Source organism: Vanessa tameamea, chromosome 27 (genome assembly GCF_037043105.1).
Source record: "Vanessa tameamea isolate UH-Manoa-2023 chromosome 27, ilVanTame1 primary haplotype, whole genome shotgun sequence".
NCBI classification, from domain to species: domain Eukaryota; kingdom Metazoa; phylum Arthropoda; class Insecta; order Lepidoptera; family Nymphalidae; genus Vanessa; species Vanessa tameamea.
Window position 1 is genome coordinate 1,690,339 of NC_087335.1, and position 16,531 is coordinate 1,706,869.

Genomic DNA, 16,531 nt, shown 5'->3' on the forward strand with positions numbered 1-16,531 from the left:
TATTTCTTTCTTTTAGATGTACAATCTGGAACGTTCGAAAATTGCACCTGTGACGTCACCGCAATCCATGCAAGTTTCCATCAAGACGGAACCACTCGATAACAGTCCAACGACAGCTTTAAGTACAATGTGAAAAGGTCCAAATTCGATTAAACGAAAATTGAGATATTTCAACATTAGTAATATAAGATTAATCCGAATATATTCATCCTTTATTTGCTCCATTTAAAAAAAAAAAGCAAATTTGATTTTTAATTATTTTGTTTATTATGATTTAAAGCTTAAGAAGTTATAAAATCATAACATTTTTATAAATTATTTCCTTGCTCATAAATGTCAAAGATGTTTAGTTATAAGATCGTAGTAGGGTTTGAAGTTGCTATCTTATTTGACAGTATTATAAATACTCCATATAAAAGATAACATTTTTCAAATTCTATTTTCGAATTCCGTTCCCTGATTGGTCATTCGTAATTTTATTATCTATATATCAAATATTGTTTGGTTGTAGAAATGAAAATGTGATATTTAGTTTAGAATAAGGTTTTTAGTAGTTAGATTTTTGTCTTTTATTTTATTAATATGGCAACACTAGATTATTGTGTTTAAAAAATTGTATATAATAGAATTACTGTATATGTATATCTAAATAAGTACTGTGCATTACGATAAATAATATTTACAATAAAATACTGTATATAGTTAGTTGTTTATTGATACCTTAAGTAAAGTCGTTATATACCGGTTATAATATATAAAATATATTTTTATTTATGTGTGTGTCAATCACGTGAATATCAAGGCAAGAATCGTTATTGATGTTTATAGGCTTTTTTTTATTCCGTACATTCTTACATCGCTGGGCATTAAATAAAAAAAGGGTCCTTATTAATTGCCCAGCGAAGCAGACTTGTATTATAAATGATATATGCTACTATGGTTTTCAAATCAAACAGTTGTCTGGGTATTATTGACATCAAAAAGATTATCAATTCCATTTTTGATGTTTCGTTGTAGAGAATGGTGAGTGGGGGTTATCTGTACAGGTAGTCTATATTAAGAAAATAAAAACTTTTATAATTTTCTTAATTTATATTTTTACATTTGCCAAATAATATTTAGCTATGGCAACTCTATAAAAAATATGTATATATTTACTAGTCTTTATATATAATTATACATTGAATTATCAAATCATTTTGGTAATTTATTTTTTTAAAAGTTATCATTTATACATGTATATAAATATATATATATAATTGATTTTATGTAAATTATGTATGTTATGATAATTAAGAAACAAATTTGAAGCATTTTTAGTTATTAGTTATTATTAGTGAGTAATTTAGTTAACTAAACAGATTCAGGTGTAAGACGCGCGCGAGTTTATTAGTAGTTTTAAAAGACGTTATTGATGCGAAGTTATATCGATATCTTTTTAGTGATGCGATGCACAGTAATATTTACTATCGATAATTGTTGTTTATAGCCACATAAACAATTTTTTTTTTTTTTCGTTTGTTCATTGTTGTTTTCACAAATACTTTGATCGTTTTCGTCTATAAGTATTTTAGTTTTCTTTGGCACATCTTTAAAATAAAATCAAGCTATTGAGTATCGAATATGTTTAACCTGAATCCGATAAAGTCTTTGCCCAACTGTGGACTATTTTCGAACTCGGAAGTTCTCGAGTTTACGTATCAATAAATGTGTAGCGACAGACGTCACTCTGGGGCTTCTCCGCGCAGGTTAGGTGGTTATACCAATAAACTCGCACGTGTATATTTAATATTTATTTTGGTCAATTAAATCATAAATGGTATGTTAATTGAATAATTTTCTCAAATCGCATGTCGAGTTTATTCAAATCGAAGTCCAAGTTTGTCTTATTTCAATGGAATTTGTACAAAATATGAACAATAAAACCAATTAAAATAAAGTTTTGTTTTTAATTACACCACTTGGAATTCAATTATATTATTTTTTTACCGCATAATAATCTAATCGAAACTACACTAAGCAGTTAAAATACAAAAAAACATTGAACCATCGCATTGTTTCAATTACTAATTATTAATACAACTGCTCAATAAATTTTGTTGAGATTTTATTTTTATTTAAAAGAAATAGACTGGCAAATGCTCGCTGCCCGGTTTAATATTGAAATAGACTACTATCCTTATTTCCCCTTTATTTCTATACTAATATTATAAATATGAAAGTAACTCTGTCTGTCTGTCTGTCGCTCTTTCACTACCAAACCAATGAACCGAATTTGATCAAATTTGATATGAAGCAAACTTGAACTTCAAGGAAGGACATAGGACTCTTTTTTTTGCCTAACACGTGACAACCAACCCCCTAAAACGCGAGCTAAGCTTCCCAATGTGTTAACATTATGATACGGAATCTCAAATAAATCTATATTATGCAAAAGTATTTATTGTCTTTTAATTTGAACGTAAAATATCTTTAGCGGGCTTAGATAAGGTCAGACCACTGAATTTAACAGTCAAGCCCTCTCGTTGCGGAGTGCAGCTCATTGGACCCACGAAATACTTCTCGGACACAGGGAACGCTGATAATCTTAATAAAAGCCACGTTTTATTATCTGTGGAGTATTTGACACAAACAACGTTGCCGACTTTCGATAGTCTCAGCCAGAATTTCCTCGGATTCCCATTGAATACTCCTGCAAATATTTTTTATGATTAGTAATGGGGTTTATTTTTTATGTATTACAATACTGGACAGGACTTAATTGCGCCGCCAATTGTTCGTTGATAATATTAATTTTCTCACAAGTGCTCATAACTTACATTACATTACATTAGCAGCCTGTAAATTTCCACTGCTGGGCTAAGGCCTCCTCTCCCTTTTGGGGATAAGGTATGGAGCATATTCCACCAGGCTGCTCCATTGCGGGTTGGTGGAATACACACGTGACAAAATACATTCGACTCTTGCTAGAGATGCCCAGTGGTTAGAACGCGTGCATCTAAACCGATGATTGCGGGTTCAAACCAAGGCAAGCACCACTGAATTTTCATGTGCTTAATTTGTGTTTATAATTCGTCTCGTGCTCGGCGGTGAAGGAAAACATAGAGAGGAGGCTAATAAATCGAGGCTAACTTAATCGTACAAAACAATATGTGAACACATAATATCTACAAGAAAATTACCATTATCTCGGAGTTTGGATTACACTCGAGTCTTATTCTATGGGTATGAGAAAATCGAGAGTTCATCTAGACATAATATAGTACATGTCTGTATTTTTATCATTATTAGCCTGTTGTCTTATTAATCTCCTAAAACATTATATACATAATAAATACTATTCGGCTATCCGGTACAGACGCTACTTTCACATAGCCTTCTGACACAATAATATAGATACATACTAATCAATGATATTTAAGATAATTACTCCTCAGCTATAGTCTATTCCAAGCACAAGAATTTGTTCGAATTGAAGCAACAACAGGTCGAGAGCTTGAATAATCTATGATATTCATTATGATAAAAAAGGCGCTTTGAAAATCGATGAAATTATAATAGGAACTTTGGAAGTATAATTAAAATGGAATATAAGTAGTTCAGTGAAATAGTGTTGTATTATAAATAATATATTAATCAAGAACTGTTAGTAGTGCACAATATAGCCGAGCTTTGTTTGGTTGCCGAGGTTTGTTTATCTTTATTCCTTCTTCTACTGGAATAGACTGTAGTAAGACGTATTCCTAACAATGTCATACATACCCGTCGCCCAATCGGAAACTCCATTAGTGAGTACACTGCCTATCATAGGTTGGCCGTCGTTGTATTCAATTCCCGCTTTAAGCCAATGTTTTTCATCCAAGTATATCATCAAACCGGCCTGATCGTAGAGCGTGTGGAAATCTGCTTCAACGCATACCTTAAATCACAAGGATAATTAAAAAAAACTTATACCAATTTTTGTACAATACTCCCTGGTTGATCTAGGTTATAAATCAAGAGATTCTAGATTCAAACCTTAAGTCAGGGCAAAAAAACTTTTTATAGAATTAAATCTCAATCGCAGTCCGAAGTTTAGAGGTTAATAGCGTTAACATTCTCTAGCCTCGAAAAGCATATTACGTTATACGATCATACGATCATACGAACTTCCGTTCCATATAAAAATGAAATGAATCTGAGTATTATAATATCTCCCGCGCAATTGAATTGGTGAATATCAATGAGGATATTCCTAATCAAAATCCCTCTGTATGATATTATATTACATAAAATATATACAATGGCTGGACATCACCAAAATTTTACATGAATACCCGCCAAAAATAATCGTTCCGATTTCAAAAGAGATTTTTTAATTTTAATGCAATTATCGTCACTAACCATAAATATAATAAGCACAGTTAATTAACAATACCATTGTATACTCTATTCCAACCATAAGAAGAGAAAAGCCAAATAAACAACATTTAACTGCTTCTATTGAGCAGTATAATAATAAAAGACTTAAATAATAATAATAAAGTCATAAATAGTGAACGGGAAGTTGCTTCAGTTTTTGAACAATTTTTTGCTGACATACCGGTTTCTACAACTAAGTTACTTATTTCTTCTCCAGCAGTTGCCGAATCATTGATGAAAGAAAATGTACGAGAATGCAAATCAAAATTTAATTTAACCCCTGTAAACACCAATGACATAATTTGCACATTTAAGTCATTAGACATTAAGAAAACTGCTGATCTATGGGGTATTTCTGCAAAGGTGATTAATTCAATTATTGATGTGATTGCACCTTATCTTGCAATAATATTCAATGATTGTGTTCAACGTGGTGTATTTCCTGACCTGATGAAACATAGTAAAGTCATTCCAATATTTAAATCTGGTAGCTCTTCAGATCCTAACAACTATAGGCCAATCTCAATACTACCAACCCTCAGCAAAATATTTGAAACAAATATTCTAAATCAATTATTAGCATATTTCAATAGACACAATCTGCTTCATAGAAAACAATTTGGATTTACGAGGGGTCGCTCGACTACCGACGCAGGTATCGAACTTATAAGAAATATTTATGAAGCCTGGGAGAGGTCGCAGGATGCCTTACGGATTTTCTGCGACTTATCCAAAGCCTTTGATTGTGTTCAACATGAAACTCTGGTCAGGAAACTATATCACTATGGAATTAGAGAATGTGCCCTCGACCTTCTGACTTCTTATCTTAACAATAGAATTCAGAAGGTTGACGTAAAAGGGACAAGGTCTCCTGGGGTCTCAGTTGGTATGGGGGTCCCACAAGGATCAATTCTTGGGCCTTTTCTATTCCTCATATACATAAATGACTTGCCCTTTCTTGTTGGGAACAAACATGATATAGTATTGTTTGCTGATGATATCTCTTTGGTTTTTAAAATTAATAGGAAACAGGTACAGTATGACGATGTAAACAATGCTATGTCTGATATAGTACACTGGTTTAGCGTAAATAATCTTAGGCTGAATAATAAAAAAACTAAAATTGTAAAATTTAGCATACCAAACGGGCAAAATGTAAAACCCGATGTACTTATCAATGGGGAATCGATGGATCCAGTTGAAACAATTGAATTTCTTGGCCTTACTCTTGATGCCAAGTTACAATGGCTCCCCCATATAGACGGATTGGCGGGTAGACTTGGTTCTGCGGCATTTGCGGTCAAAAAAATTTGATTATTTACCGATGTTGATACGGCTCGCCTAGTTTATTTCAGTTACTTTCACAGTATAATGTCCTACGGTATTATGCTTTGGGGTAACGCAGCCGCTATCCATACTATATTTGTTCTGCAGAAGAGGGCTATTCGCGCAATCTATAACCTAGGATAGATCAGAGCCAAGGAATCATTAAGGTACAAATTTAAAGAAATTAAGATATTAACTGTTGCTTCTCAATATATATTCTGTAATGTTTTGTATGTACGGAAAAATAATAATGTTTTTATGACAAAATGTGATTCTCATAACATTGGTACAAGGAACAAACACAATCTTGTTACTCCTGTTACTCGACTGCATAGAGTCAGTAACTCTTTTGTGGGGCAATGTATACGCTTCTACAACAGGATCCCAGAAAGCGTTCAAAATGCTTCTGTTACCAAATTTAAAAAAATTGTTAAGGAACGTTTGTGTGCGAAAGGTAGTTTGACAGCACACCTTGGGAATGAAACGATCGCCTCCTGGCTGAAAAAAAAAAAGACCCGCTGAGTTTCTTTCGCCGGTTCTTCTCAGGTCAGGGTGTTCCTTTTTCCGAACCGGTGGTAGTGTTTATTTTGACCATCAATAAGTAAGTATAATGCTTCTATGTTGAATAAAGGAATTTGAGTTTGAGTTTGAGTTTTGACAGCGAATTGCCGCGATATCATTGGTCGCGAGCTTGATTTATCTATGAAATTCACTATGGATTTGCGAAAAAACAGCATTTTGAACGTCGACAAAACTGTTACCGGAATTATAGTAACATTAAAGTGGAAATAACTATTGAAGTGTTATAGTGTCGTATTATAAATAAAGATATATTAATCATAAACTCTTAGTAGTTCACAATATAGCTGTGTTTTTAGAAAATCGCATGAAATACTTAAATCTAAGGTTTGTTTATCTTTTTTCCTACTTCCATTGGATTAGCGCATATTTACCCATATTTGTTTCGCATTCAGCAATATTTTTACCGGCGCCACGCCTTAACTGGGGCCGTAGTCATTATATTTTTACGACTAACTTAAGTTAACACCGACCTCCAAGGTAAAATCCTCAGAAATGCCGACTCCGTAAACATGTCCACTATTCACAGTGAAATTGTACCAAGTACTTTGCCAGAAGTCTGTTTTCATGTCTGTCGTCAAATGCAGTTCGTTGTCCTTCAGGCTCCACTTGGCTGGCTCGTTGAGCCAATTAAATTTGTCTAACGTTATTTTAGAAATTTCAAAAATGGGAATTACATTTAGAATATCCATTTTATCAATTCTTGTTTAAATTCTGAAACAAAGATTGAAATATTTTAATGGATAAAAATAGAAGATTAGATATAGATGATATTCAATGTATGTGCTTATTTTTAAAGGTACCTAGATGTATTTTAGAAACATACATATTTTAATGATTATATAACTGAGGTTATTTGAACATATATGAGAAGTTTCAGTATAAAATAAAACCCCGACCCAACATGAAATATGAAAAAATAATATTAAAATTAAATACCAGCCCCGTCTTAGCTGGTAATTTCGGGTAACGCTTAGTGAAGAAATACCAGAGCCCAGACTATAAGAAATATATATTAAAAATATATACAACCAAAAAAACTATTTGTAGCGGTTGCAATTTTGAGATTTCTTTTTCTTACATCTTTGCGTACCTAAAGCAAATGCTTAATGAATCATGAAAAAAAAAAAACTTATTTAAATAGAATTGTCCCTTTTGAAACAACAGCTGATACTTCTGGTTAAGATAATTAAAATATATTACTGTAATAACAATCGTTTAAAATGTTTTTCGTTGAAGCTTCGGACACAACTTTTTCAATACAATTTTGAACCAAATAGCCAACTTGTTACTTTCAATGAATCAAAACTAGCCCAATATTGAGGACACCGGCTTTTATATTTGTAGGTATTTCTTATCAGTAATAATCAGTGATAATATACGAAACTGTTATTGGAATTTTTGAAGTAAAATTGAAGTGGAAATATGTAGTTAACTGTAATAGTGTTGTGTTATAAATAAAGATATATTAATCATAAACTCTAAGTAGTGCACATTATCGCTGAGTTATTAGCAAATCGCATGAAATACGTAAATCTAAGGTTTGTTTATCTTTTTTCCTACTTCCATTGGTATTGATATATTCCGATATGATGGGTGCACCCTTCTTGTAATTAATTTGGCTCACTACTCAAATTAATTACAAGAACAAGAGACATAGCATATCAGTTTCCAAGGTTGGCGGCAAATTGGCGATGTAAGGAATTGCTATTATTTTTTACGGCACTAATGTCTACGGACAGTTGTGACCACTTACCAAGCCTGTTTGCCCGTCCACCTACCAATGACAAAAAAAAATACTACTTTTTTCCGGGTAAACACATGCAATCGAAATATTACAGCTAATCTTGACATTTACATCAATCGATTAAACAGTAGTTACATTTTGGATATTTCCTATGTCTTATAGTAGTTTAAGATTGGTAACTATTCAAACCTACATACATTTAGTTAAAATACAAGTGGTGTAACGTCATACAATGTTTATTGAAAGTAAAACCTTTTCTAAACAATGACCTCTTCATCGCCATCACTTTAAGTTGTATAAAGCACCAAATGAATCCGCGGCACCGCCCGCGTTTAATTCAGTTTGTGACGAAAATCCTTCAAGAACTTGCATACAACCACACATCTACAAATTTACCCCCATAAATGGTAAAAAAACGTACCTTATATCCGTCCTTGTCCGTTCGAGCTTGTTTCGTACCAAAATTCATCAACATTAGTTCGTTTAGCCGTGAAAGCAAAACAGACAGAGTTACTTTAGCAATTATAATAGTATTGATAAACAACCTGAAGTATGTTTACGTCTTTAACTTATACACTAGTGATGTCAGCTTGTTGGGATGATTTATAAAATAAAGATAGCGGTATCTCTTCCAGTATATTTATCGCTGTTATAGTAATAATAATAATTGAAATCCTTATCATCACCTACTTAAATCAAAATTAAGTTGAATATATTAAAAGATAAGTATTTGGTTGAGGAAGTCCATTTTTTTACGTACACGGTACTTAGCATTCTTTTATTTGTTATGTAGTGTATGATGTATTAGATTAAATTTCATTATTTTAATTTTATTTATTAGCCGTTACCCATTTAACAGTAGTTAATAATGTCAATTTTATCCTTTTTCTGATAATCGGGTGACCGCGACTATCGCTTCCGTTAAATATTAAATTTTTATATAATCGGTAAGCTTAATCCCCCTTTAAATCGACTTCAAAAAACTTGAAAAACTGTTTTGTTTGGAAGCATACTTCCCATTTCGTTCCATTTAAATTTTCTCTCAGAATATTATTTATAATTTTTGAAGTGATAACTTCTTATGGGAGGGTAAACCACTGCGTTACGTAATGCGTTACGGCGCCAATCTGTCTGTCTCCCCTTTCTCTTAAGCATACAGCAGCGGTAGGCAGGCAATAATAATAATGTAGATACACAAAATTCTAATGTACATATTTAAGAATTTTAATTAAGAAAATAATATATTTTATAACTAATAAAAGATTTTATTAATATTATACATAAAATTAAGGTAATAACCTAAGCTTTTCTCAGGTTATTCAATTTCAATATTAAATAGTTCAACTTAGATTACTTTAAGTTATCAAGTCTGTCGGGCGTCCCGAGACACACATTTAGTTTTTTATTATTATTATTTTTATAAGTATCGATACTCCTTGGTGTTTCTCCCAACTTAATATTCCGACTATAGAGATGCTCTTCTAAAGTAAATGATAAAACCTTTTATTTTTATTTATTGATTAAGTTAATATTATTGATGAATACCTGATTTAATAAAGCAGATTGTTGAACTTGTTTTTTTTTTGGTGTGTGCAATAAAATGTTTTTAAAGTTTGAAAAAATGACATTTTATCTGGCGTAGGAGTCTTTTCTATTCTAAAATATTTATACTAATCTAGTGATTATCACGTACAAGTTAACTATTGTATTTTACGGTTTTCGGTTTTCTTCCATACATACATACATATCCTATGAGCACCCAAAGCGAAAACACAGATAGCGATGTAAGGAATAGTTCATATTTCTTACAGCGCCATTGTCTATGGTGATGGTGACCACTTACCATCAGGTGGCCCATATGCTCGTCTGCCAACATATGTCATAAAAAAAGAGTAAAATCGGTACGACGACTTTTTATGACTTACTTCATCGACTTTGAAGTTGAAAGAACGCTCGGTTTTCGACACTTAGTAAATACTTCATAAACGTTTTCGAGCAAAAGTTACCTTCTTAACGCAAGAAGTATTGAAACTCGTACTATATAGGCATACATGTTACACGATTAAAATTTGGAATAAGTGTTGTGTAATGTATTTAAAATAAATCTTAAAAATAAATAAAAGAATCATAATCATATTAATGTTAGGTTTTTTTTACTAATCAAAACCATTTTTCATTTAATGAATGCTTAAATAATTCTCTAACTATTACATTCATTATTATTTTTGCAGGTTATATTATATCAGAATATGTGCTCAAAACATATCAGAGAAAACTTTCATAATATAGTAAATTATGATTATATTCAGTTAATAATCGAATATAATTTAGATAAGAGTACTTTAAAATAACTTATTTTTTTCAAGTGGTAACTTTTTATCATTTTTTTTTTCTTTCATGTACATGCAACTGGCAATTCATAACATCACAAAATGGCATCATTTCCGGCGGTGGTAAGACGGCGCGGGCGCTATGAGCTCCGCCCGCTTATGAAATCTAAAGAGTATATTTTTATAATTCGTTAAAGAATAAGTGTTTCTGTTTTAATTAGATACATTAAACTATCTAATTTAACAAATGGGTAAACCAGGTGAGTAAAAATAAATTTTGTTTTTTGACGATTCACACGCGTGGTTACCGCGTGGTTTTTGTCGATTATTATGTTTTATACTAGTAATTCATTCAAGATAATTTCAATTTAATGCTTTTAGTAAGGTATAATCATAATAATTTATTAATATTTATCGAAAAAATATCTTTTTTATACGACCGTGTTTAAGGTTAAGTTTGAATATGACATGTGGAATTTTAGTTTGTAGCGTCGCATAAATACAACAACTAATATTTATTTAAATATTAATTGATAATTTGTTATAGATTTGAGGCACTCCACATGTTTTCCATTTGGTAAAAACCCCATGCTGTGAAATACCCCCTACTATACTTTCGTCTTTTAAATAATACTTATAAAAATCCCACGTGGTATTTTGTTAGTCTTTGTTATTTTAAACTTTGTTTTTCTGCAAACAGATTTTAGTAGTCCGCGTGGCGGCGGAGGCCGTGGTGGATTTCGAGGCGGTCGCGGAGGAGGCGGCGGCGGCGGCGGTCGAGGGGGCTTCGGTGGTGGCCGAGGTGGTTTCGGCGGTGGAGGTGGAGGAAAGTTTGAGAAGCGAGGCGGAGGTGGAGGCCGGGGCTTCGGTGGACGAGGCGGTGGAGGTATGTTATTCATTAAAATGTCAATTTAATCCGAATTCAAGAATTGATTAATATTACATATAAATCATTAAGATAAAAGTATTTTTTTACTACAAAGTTACCTTTAATTTAGTCAATTTAAACGATTTATATCAATATTTTCGAAGTTTATTAAACACGTATTCTATGTTCTACTAAACTTAAACAATTTAAAATGATTCTAAATGTTGTCTGTTGAACTTATGTTTAACGCTTTACACAATCGTGTGTAAAAAAAATATATTTAAATAATGTACAAAATTGATTTATAATATGTATTAAATTAGCTCTTTCTGTGTTTTAACTAGTTTAAGGTTTAATTAAATGATGAGAGAATGGTCCCTCTAATCTAGACCTATTCATGAAGACTATGATACCACATACCCACTACTGATATCAATAAACAGACAATTCATCATTATGTTTCTGTGAGCTTGTTATTAATATACTGGTTTTCTCAGGCCGAGGACGAGGTGGAGCTCCGAGAGGTGGCCGAGGTGGTTTTAAGGGAGGAAAGCAAGTTATCATCGAACCTCACAGGTAAAGCTTACAATAATTATTATTATTTTTTGCAGTCCTAAGTCATTTTAAAGTATCCATGAAGGTAGTGTTTTTTACCTTAGTAGTAGTGCTGACTGTCTCATTAATCCTTAAGTTCTTGGTTTAAACAAGTTAAATAGTTGCTGGTTTCATGCTGACAATTAGTTACTATACAACGTTAAATGGTTACCATCACAAAACTAAACAAAATAAAGCAATAGTTTGTAAATGTTCTTCCTCTGCTCGGAATAGTTGCTCTAATGGTGCCGATCCAAATTAATACCATGAGGTCACATGGTCTTTCCACTACTGGTATAAAACAGTTAGTCTATATATTGTTATAGTTCTTCTCGGTAAATTCTAAATTCTGAATGAATAGGTTGAGATTTAATATGAATATGAAATCTACTTGAATAAAGTATCATTTGATTCTGGAGAATTCTATGTCAGGTTGAATGAGGCCGCAATATTTATACATTTCTACCTAAATGATGTGTCAAACATAACTTTCGTTCTTCTGAATGCGAATGCTTGAAGCTAAATTATGTTTCTGATTATAATCCTTCGAATAATCGATACAATATATATTGGTTCAATATTTAAAAAGTTAATTCTTTTAAGACATCCAGGAGTGTTTATCGCGAGAGGAAAGGAAGATGCGTTGGTTACGAAGAATTTAGTTCCCGGTTCAGAAGTTTACGGAGAAAAGAGGATATCAGTTGAGGTTTGTATTATGTAATATTATTCATATTTATTTGATCTTTAAATAATATATATATGTTGCATATTTTAGTCCATTCCAGTTGTCTTTTTTTTTTTTAAAGAATATTGGCAATTCCCAAATTAAATAAGAAATTACTAATATTCGTATTTACCCCTCCGTTTTGAAGCTTATCACTTGTGTTAGGAGTGCGGTACGATAACAGACCAACAGGACTAGGATCGATTCTGCTACTTTACATCGTTAGGCGGCCCGTAAGCCACTGCGCTATTAACGCTTCGTTAAAAGTTATTAAATTAATTTTTTCATATACTTATATTTATCAGGGAAAATATTATTATTTGTTTTTACTGTAGACAAAAAAAGTTTAAAATACCATATTATTTTGATACGTGACTTCTATTTGGCTTATTACAGCTTATTCAAAAACATTTCCTTATACAATTTTAGACTTATATACAAAAAAATCTCCATTTAAGTAGGTTCTTAGTTTTTTTTTATTTAGCTCAGTAGAAACTACTAAGGAGAACAGGCAAGAAACCCAGTAGTTACTCTTTTCTGACTTTTTGATAATAATAATATAATTAAAAATATATAACTGTAGTGGACTAGTCTGCAATATATATATATTTTTTTTAAATATATAAAATGATGATTTGGTCCCTCTAATCTTGACCTAACCGTGAAGACCATATCCACATACCCACTTCTGATTATTAATAACCTTATAAATTGTTGATACTGTTTAAAGAATGTATATTAATTCTATAAAATTATATCTCAGAATGAAGGAGACAAGGTGGAATACAGAGTATGGAATCCATTCAGATCAAAATTAGCTGCCGCAATCATGGGGGGTGTAGATGCTATTCACATGCCACCGGGATCAAGAGTGTTGTATCTCGGCGCAGCCAGCGGTACAACAGTCAGTCACGTCTCAGATGTTGTCGGACCTGTGAGTATAGTATATTATAATATATTTACACAACTTTTTTTTTGTAGTTACACTCAAATTTTAGTTTATATTTACAATTTTTATTTTTTTTATCATGCTAACAAATTTTGTTTGTACATCTATGGCAGTTCTTTATGAAGGATATAAATATAGTTTCTTTACTTTCAAAATTATTTTCTATGTTTTTTATTGAGTATAGAATACATCAAACAATATAAACCAATTTTGTACACTATTCTTGTGTGCCTTTACATTGTATTATGTACGAAGAAGTCAAATATATTCAATATATACTTTTATGATGAATACAAGTAGACAGACCTAACCATGAAGACTATTTCATATCCACTACCCACTATACTGATTATTTTTATTATCAACAAAAAATACCATTATCACGAAACAAGATTAACGAAACAAATGTACCACCCCCAGGAAGGCCTCGTGTACGCAGTGGAGTTCTCACACAGATCAGGACGTGATCTTATAAATGTAGCCAAGAAACGAACAAATATTATTCCAATTATTGAAGATGCGAGACATCCGTTAAAATATAGGTATGTTATTTTTAAAAATGGTTTTTTTAATCTGCATATTTGAAAAAAATACACAGATTTATATTTAATATATAAATTATTGATTTGTTATTTTGTAAGTTGCAATACTATGATGATATTCAATATCTAAATATTTCATGTTGATATTATTTGAACTCTCTCTCTGATAAACACTTGAAATTCATAGCAATTAATAATATAACAACAGAGTCTATAAAACCCCTTTTTTTTTTTCAGAATGCTAGTAGGTATGGTTGACACAATTTTCGCGGACGTCGCTCAGCCGGACCAAGCTAGAATTGTCAGTCTAAATGCACAGCATTTTCTCAAGAACGGAGGACATTTCGTAATATCCATTAAGGTATGTATATATTTACTCCTTTTTTTTGTGTCTGCATTATGTAATATTATTTTACTGGTATATGATGGAATTGGTAATTTATATCATATGCTATACTATAATCCAACAGTTTCCAGTCGTGATAGGCGATGTGAGTTGTATTGGTTTAGACAAATTTCCTGTGATGATAACAAAATAACTAAATTTTTCATGTTGAATGAAATTGAACTCTCTCACTGAGGATTAAGATTCGTATTAATAATAAATGTATTTAAAATATGACCTAATAAATTATTTTTTTACTCCAGGCATCATGTATAGACTCAACGGCACAGCCAGAAGCTGTTTTCGCAGCTGAAGTTAAAAAATTACAAGCTGACAAACTAAAACCTCAGGAACAGTTAACTTTGGAGCCCTACGAAAGGGACCATGCAGTAGTTGTAGGAGTTTTCAGACCACCGACGAAGAAAGCGTAGTATTTTTTTGTAATATAAGTAATATAAAATTTTAATGAAAGTGCATCTTAAATTTACTTGGCTTAATTTGATATTCCATGAAATCGTTCAAGAAGAATTCTGGCAATTTTTGCTAAAGAAATATTATTAGAAATTTATAAAAATTATAACTATTTTTAATAAAAAGTGTATTTTTATTAACATTTCTATTAGCACATGCCAATGTTTCAATACAAATAGTTGTAAGTTAGGTTAAGTTGTGGACATACGAGGTGATGTATGTTATAATTTTAAGAGATAAATAAAGACGGTGCGATTACAAATTTTGATGTATTATTTACTACTTATAATATGTTCGAAAATATTATTTTATATTATATACCTTATCAAATATTTCTCATACAATAAATTCAGGCATAGAAATTGGCGTTCCTGAAGGAAACAGTGGTCCTTTTTCCTTTGATATAAATTGAAGAAATAAAAACGTTAGTTTTTGAAACAAATTTTCATCAACAAGAGATGATAACTGAGACGTATTTTTCAGTTCTATTTAAAGCAAAGTTAACAAACAAATTATGATTTTTTTATTTCTTTATCATGTTTGTCATGTATTTGATGTACTCGCATAACTCAATATCAGCAGTAAATTGGAATGCGATACATCATATGCACAAGTATTAGGTAGCAGGTATATTAGCAACGTAACAGAAACCGATAAAAAAATATTATAATTATGTGTTTCTTAGTATTATACTTTAAGGAGTAGCCAATTTTATTTTAAGGCCGTTTCCTTTCTGTGATTAACCTTAAATTTACTAACCTGGTCTAATTTAAAACCCTTGGTATTTGCGCTCTATATTACCTATGCAATTGCCAAAACAATGTCACCACAACGATGACTAGCATGTACTTAATTATTTAAGTTTTTGGTGAAGTTAGTTATTTATATTGATGATGATTATGGTATATCTCAGTTGGTTAAAGATCATCAGCTTTATTACCATTTTCGTAAATTTTCTAATTTTAGAAAGTTGTCAATTTGATATATACGATTTTATGAGAGGTTACCGCTATGACGCACTCTCGCATCGCGCCTGCAATTTGCAAGAAAATGGAGCTGAAATCTTGCACTTTGGTACTAACTACGACATAAACTATAATAGTATTATCTATTATATTCATTTTAGTACATACTATATGGGTTAAATAAAAAGCTTATTTTAAACTTAATAGTTTTTGCTGCTATGCATGTAGAATGCAAATTTCTCACTTTTGATGTGTCTATATTATGAAATCGAAACAAACACAAAATATTTAAAATACGAGCGTATTATATTTAATATAGCATGAGTTGTTTAATTTTCTCTCGATTTAATCGTAAATAAAAGCACTGGATGCTAAAAGATTTGACCTAAAGCATAAATGAGATTACTTACTGGGCTTCTCTTATATTATAGTGTTCAACTTCTTTTGAAATTTGAGAGCAACATTGGCATGTGTACTGTTTAAAAACCTTTCCAAGGCACAAAATTACTATTTCATCTTTAACAAGGCTATGTATTATTAAGAACTATAGATATGAATAAAAAGAGAATTACACTTAATAAAATATTTCCATTTACTAATCTTAACTTTACAAAATAATTACAGCAAGTAGGTTCAAATGAAACATCAAA

At 31.3% G+C, this 16,531-nt stretch overlaps 3 protein-coding genes across 6 annotated transcripts in view; 2 read left to right on the top strand and 1 right to left on the bottom strand.

The window, feature by feature from the left end:
* LOC113404893 (uncharacterized) overlaps nucleotides 1–825 on the top strand; it is a 38,196-nt gene extending 37,371 nt beyond the window's left edge. The window contains exon 6 of one of the 2 annotated variants that reach the window (XM_026645967.2): nucleotides 17–823. In XM_026645967.2, coding sequence (XP_026501752.2) covers nucleotides 17–133 — 117 coding nt within the window. In that variant the 3' untranslated portion in view covers nucleotides 134–823. Of the gene's footprint in view, nucleotides 1–16 lie in introns of both variants that reach the window. The other variant, XM_026645968.2, reaches the window with a different exon arrangement.
* A 1,601-nt stretch (nucleotides 826–2,426) lies between these two features.
* On the bottom strand, nucleotides 2,427–8,606 carry LOC113404880 (uncharacterized). Of its 2 annotated transcripts, none has more exons than XM_026645943.2 (4): nucleotides 8,475–8,606; nucleotides 6,780–7,020; nucleotides 3,763–3,919; nucleotides 2,427–2,692 (listed from the first exon to the last, which is right to left on the bottom strand). In XM_026645943.2, exons 2-4 carry the CDS (start codon nucleotides 6,996–6,998, stop codon nucleotides 2,451–2,453), a joined length of 618 nt encoding a protein of 205 aa, XP_026501728.2. In that variant the 5' UTR covers nucleotides 6,999–7,020; nucleotides 8,475–8,606; the 3' UTR covers nucleotides 2,427–2,450. The 2 variants fall into 2 exon arrangements, with proteins under 2 accessions (XP_026501728.2, XP_064075333.1); XM_064219263.1 differs by lacking the exon at nucleotides 8,475–8,606 and adding an exon at nucleotides 7,510–7,621.
* A 1,880-nt stretch (nucleotides 8,607–10,486) lies between these two features.
* Nucleotides 10,487–15,178, top strand: LOC113404902 (rRNA 2'-O-methyltransferase fibrillarin). Of its 2 annotated transcripts, none has more exons than XM_026645975.2 (8): nucleotides 10,487–10,643; nucleotides 11,084–11,269; nucleotides 11,749–11,827; nucleotides 12,449–12,551; nucleotides 13,333–13,503; nucleotides 13,939–14,060; nucleotides 14,298–14,421; nucleotides 14,709–15,178. In XM_026645975.2, the coding sequence occupies exons 1-8, from the start codon at nucleotides 10,631–10,633 to the stop codon at nucleotides 14,874–14,876; spliced, it is 966 nt and encodes a 321-aa protein (XP_026501760.2). In that variant the 5' UTR covers nucleotides 10,487–10,630; the 3' UTR covers nucleotides 14,877–15,178. The 2 variants fall into 2 exon arrangements, with proteins under 2 accessions (XP_026501760.2, XP_026501761.1); XM_026645976.2 differs by having other exon boundaries at nucleotides 10,489–10,643; nucleotides 11,084–11,116; nucleotides 11,755–11,827.
* Nucleotides 15,179–16,531: the final 1,353 nt, after the last annotated feature.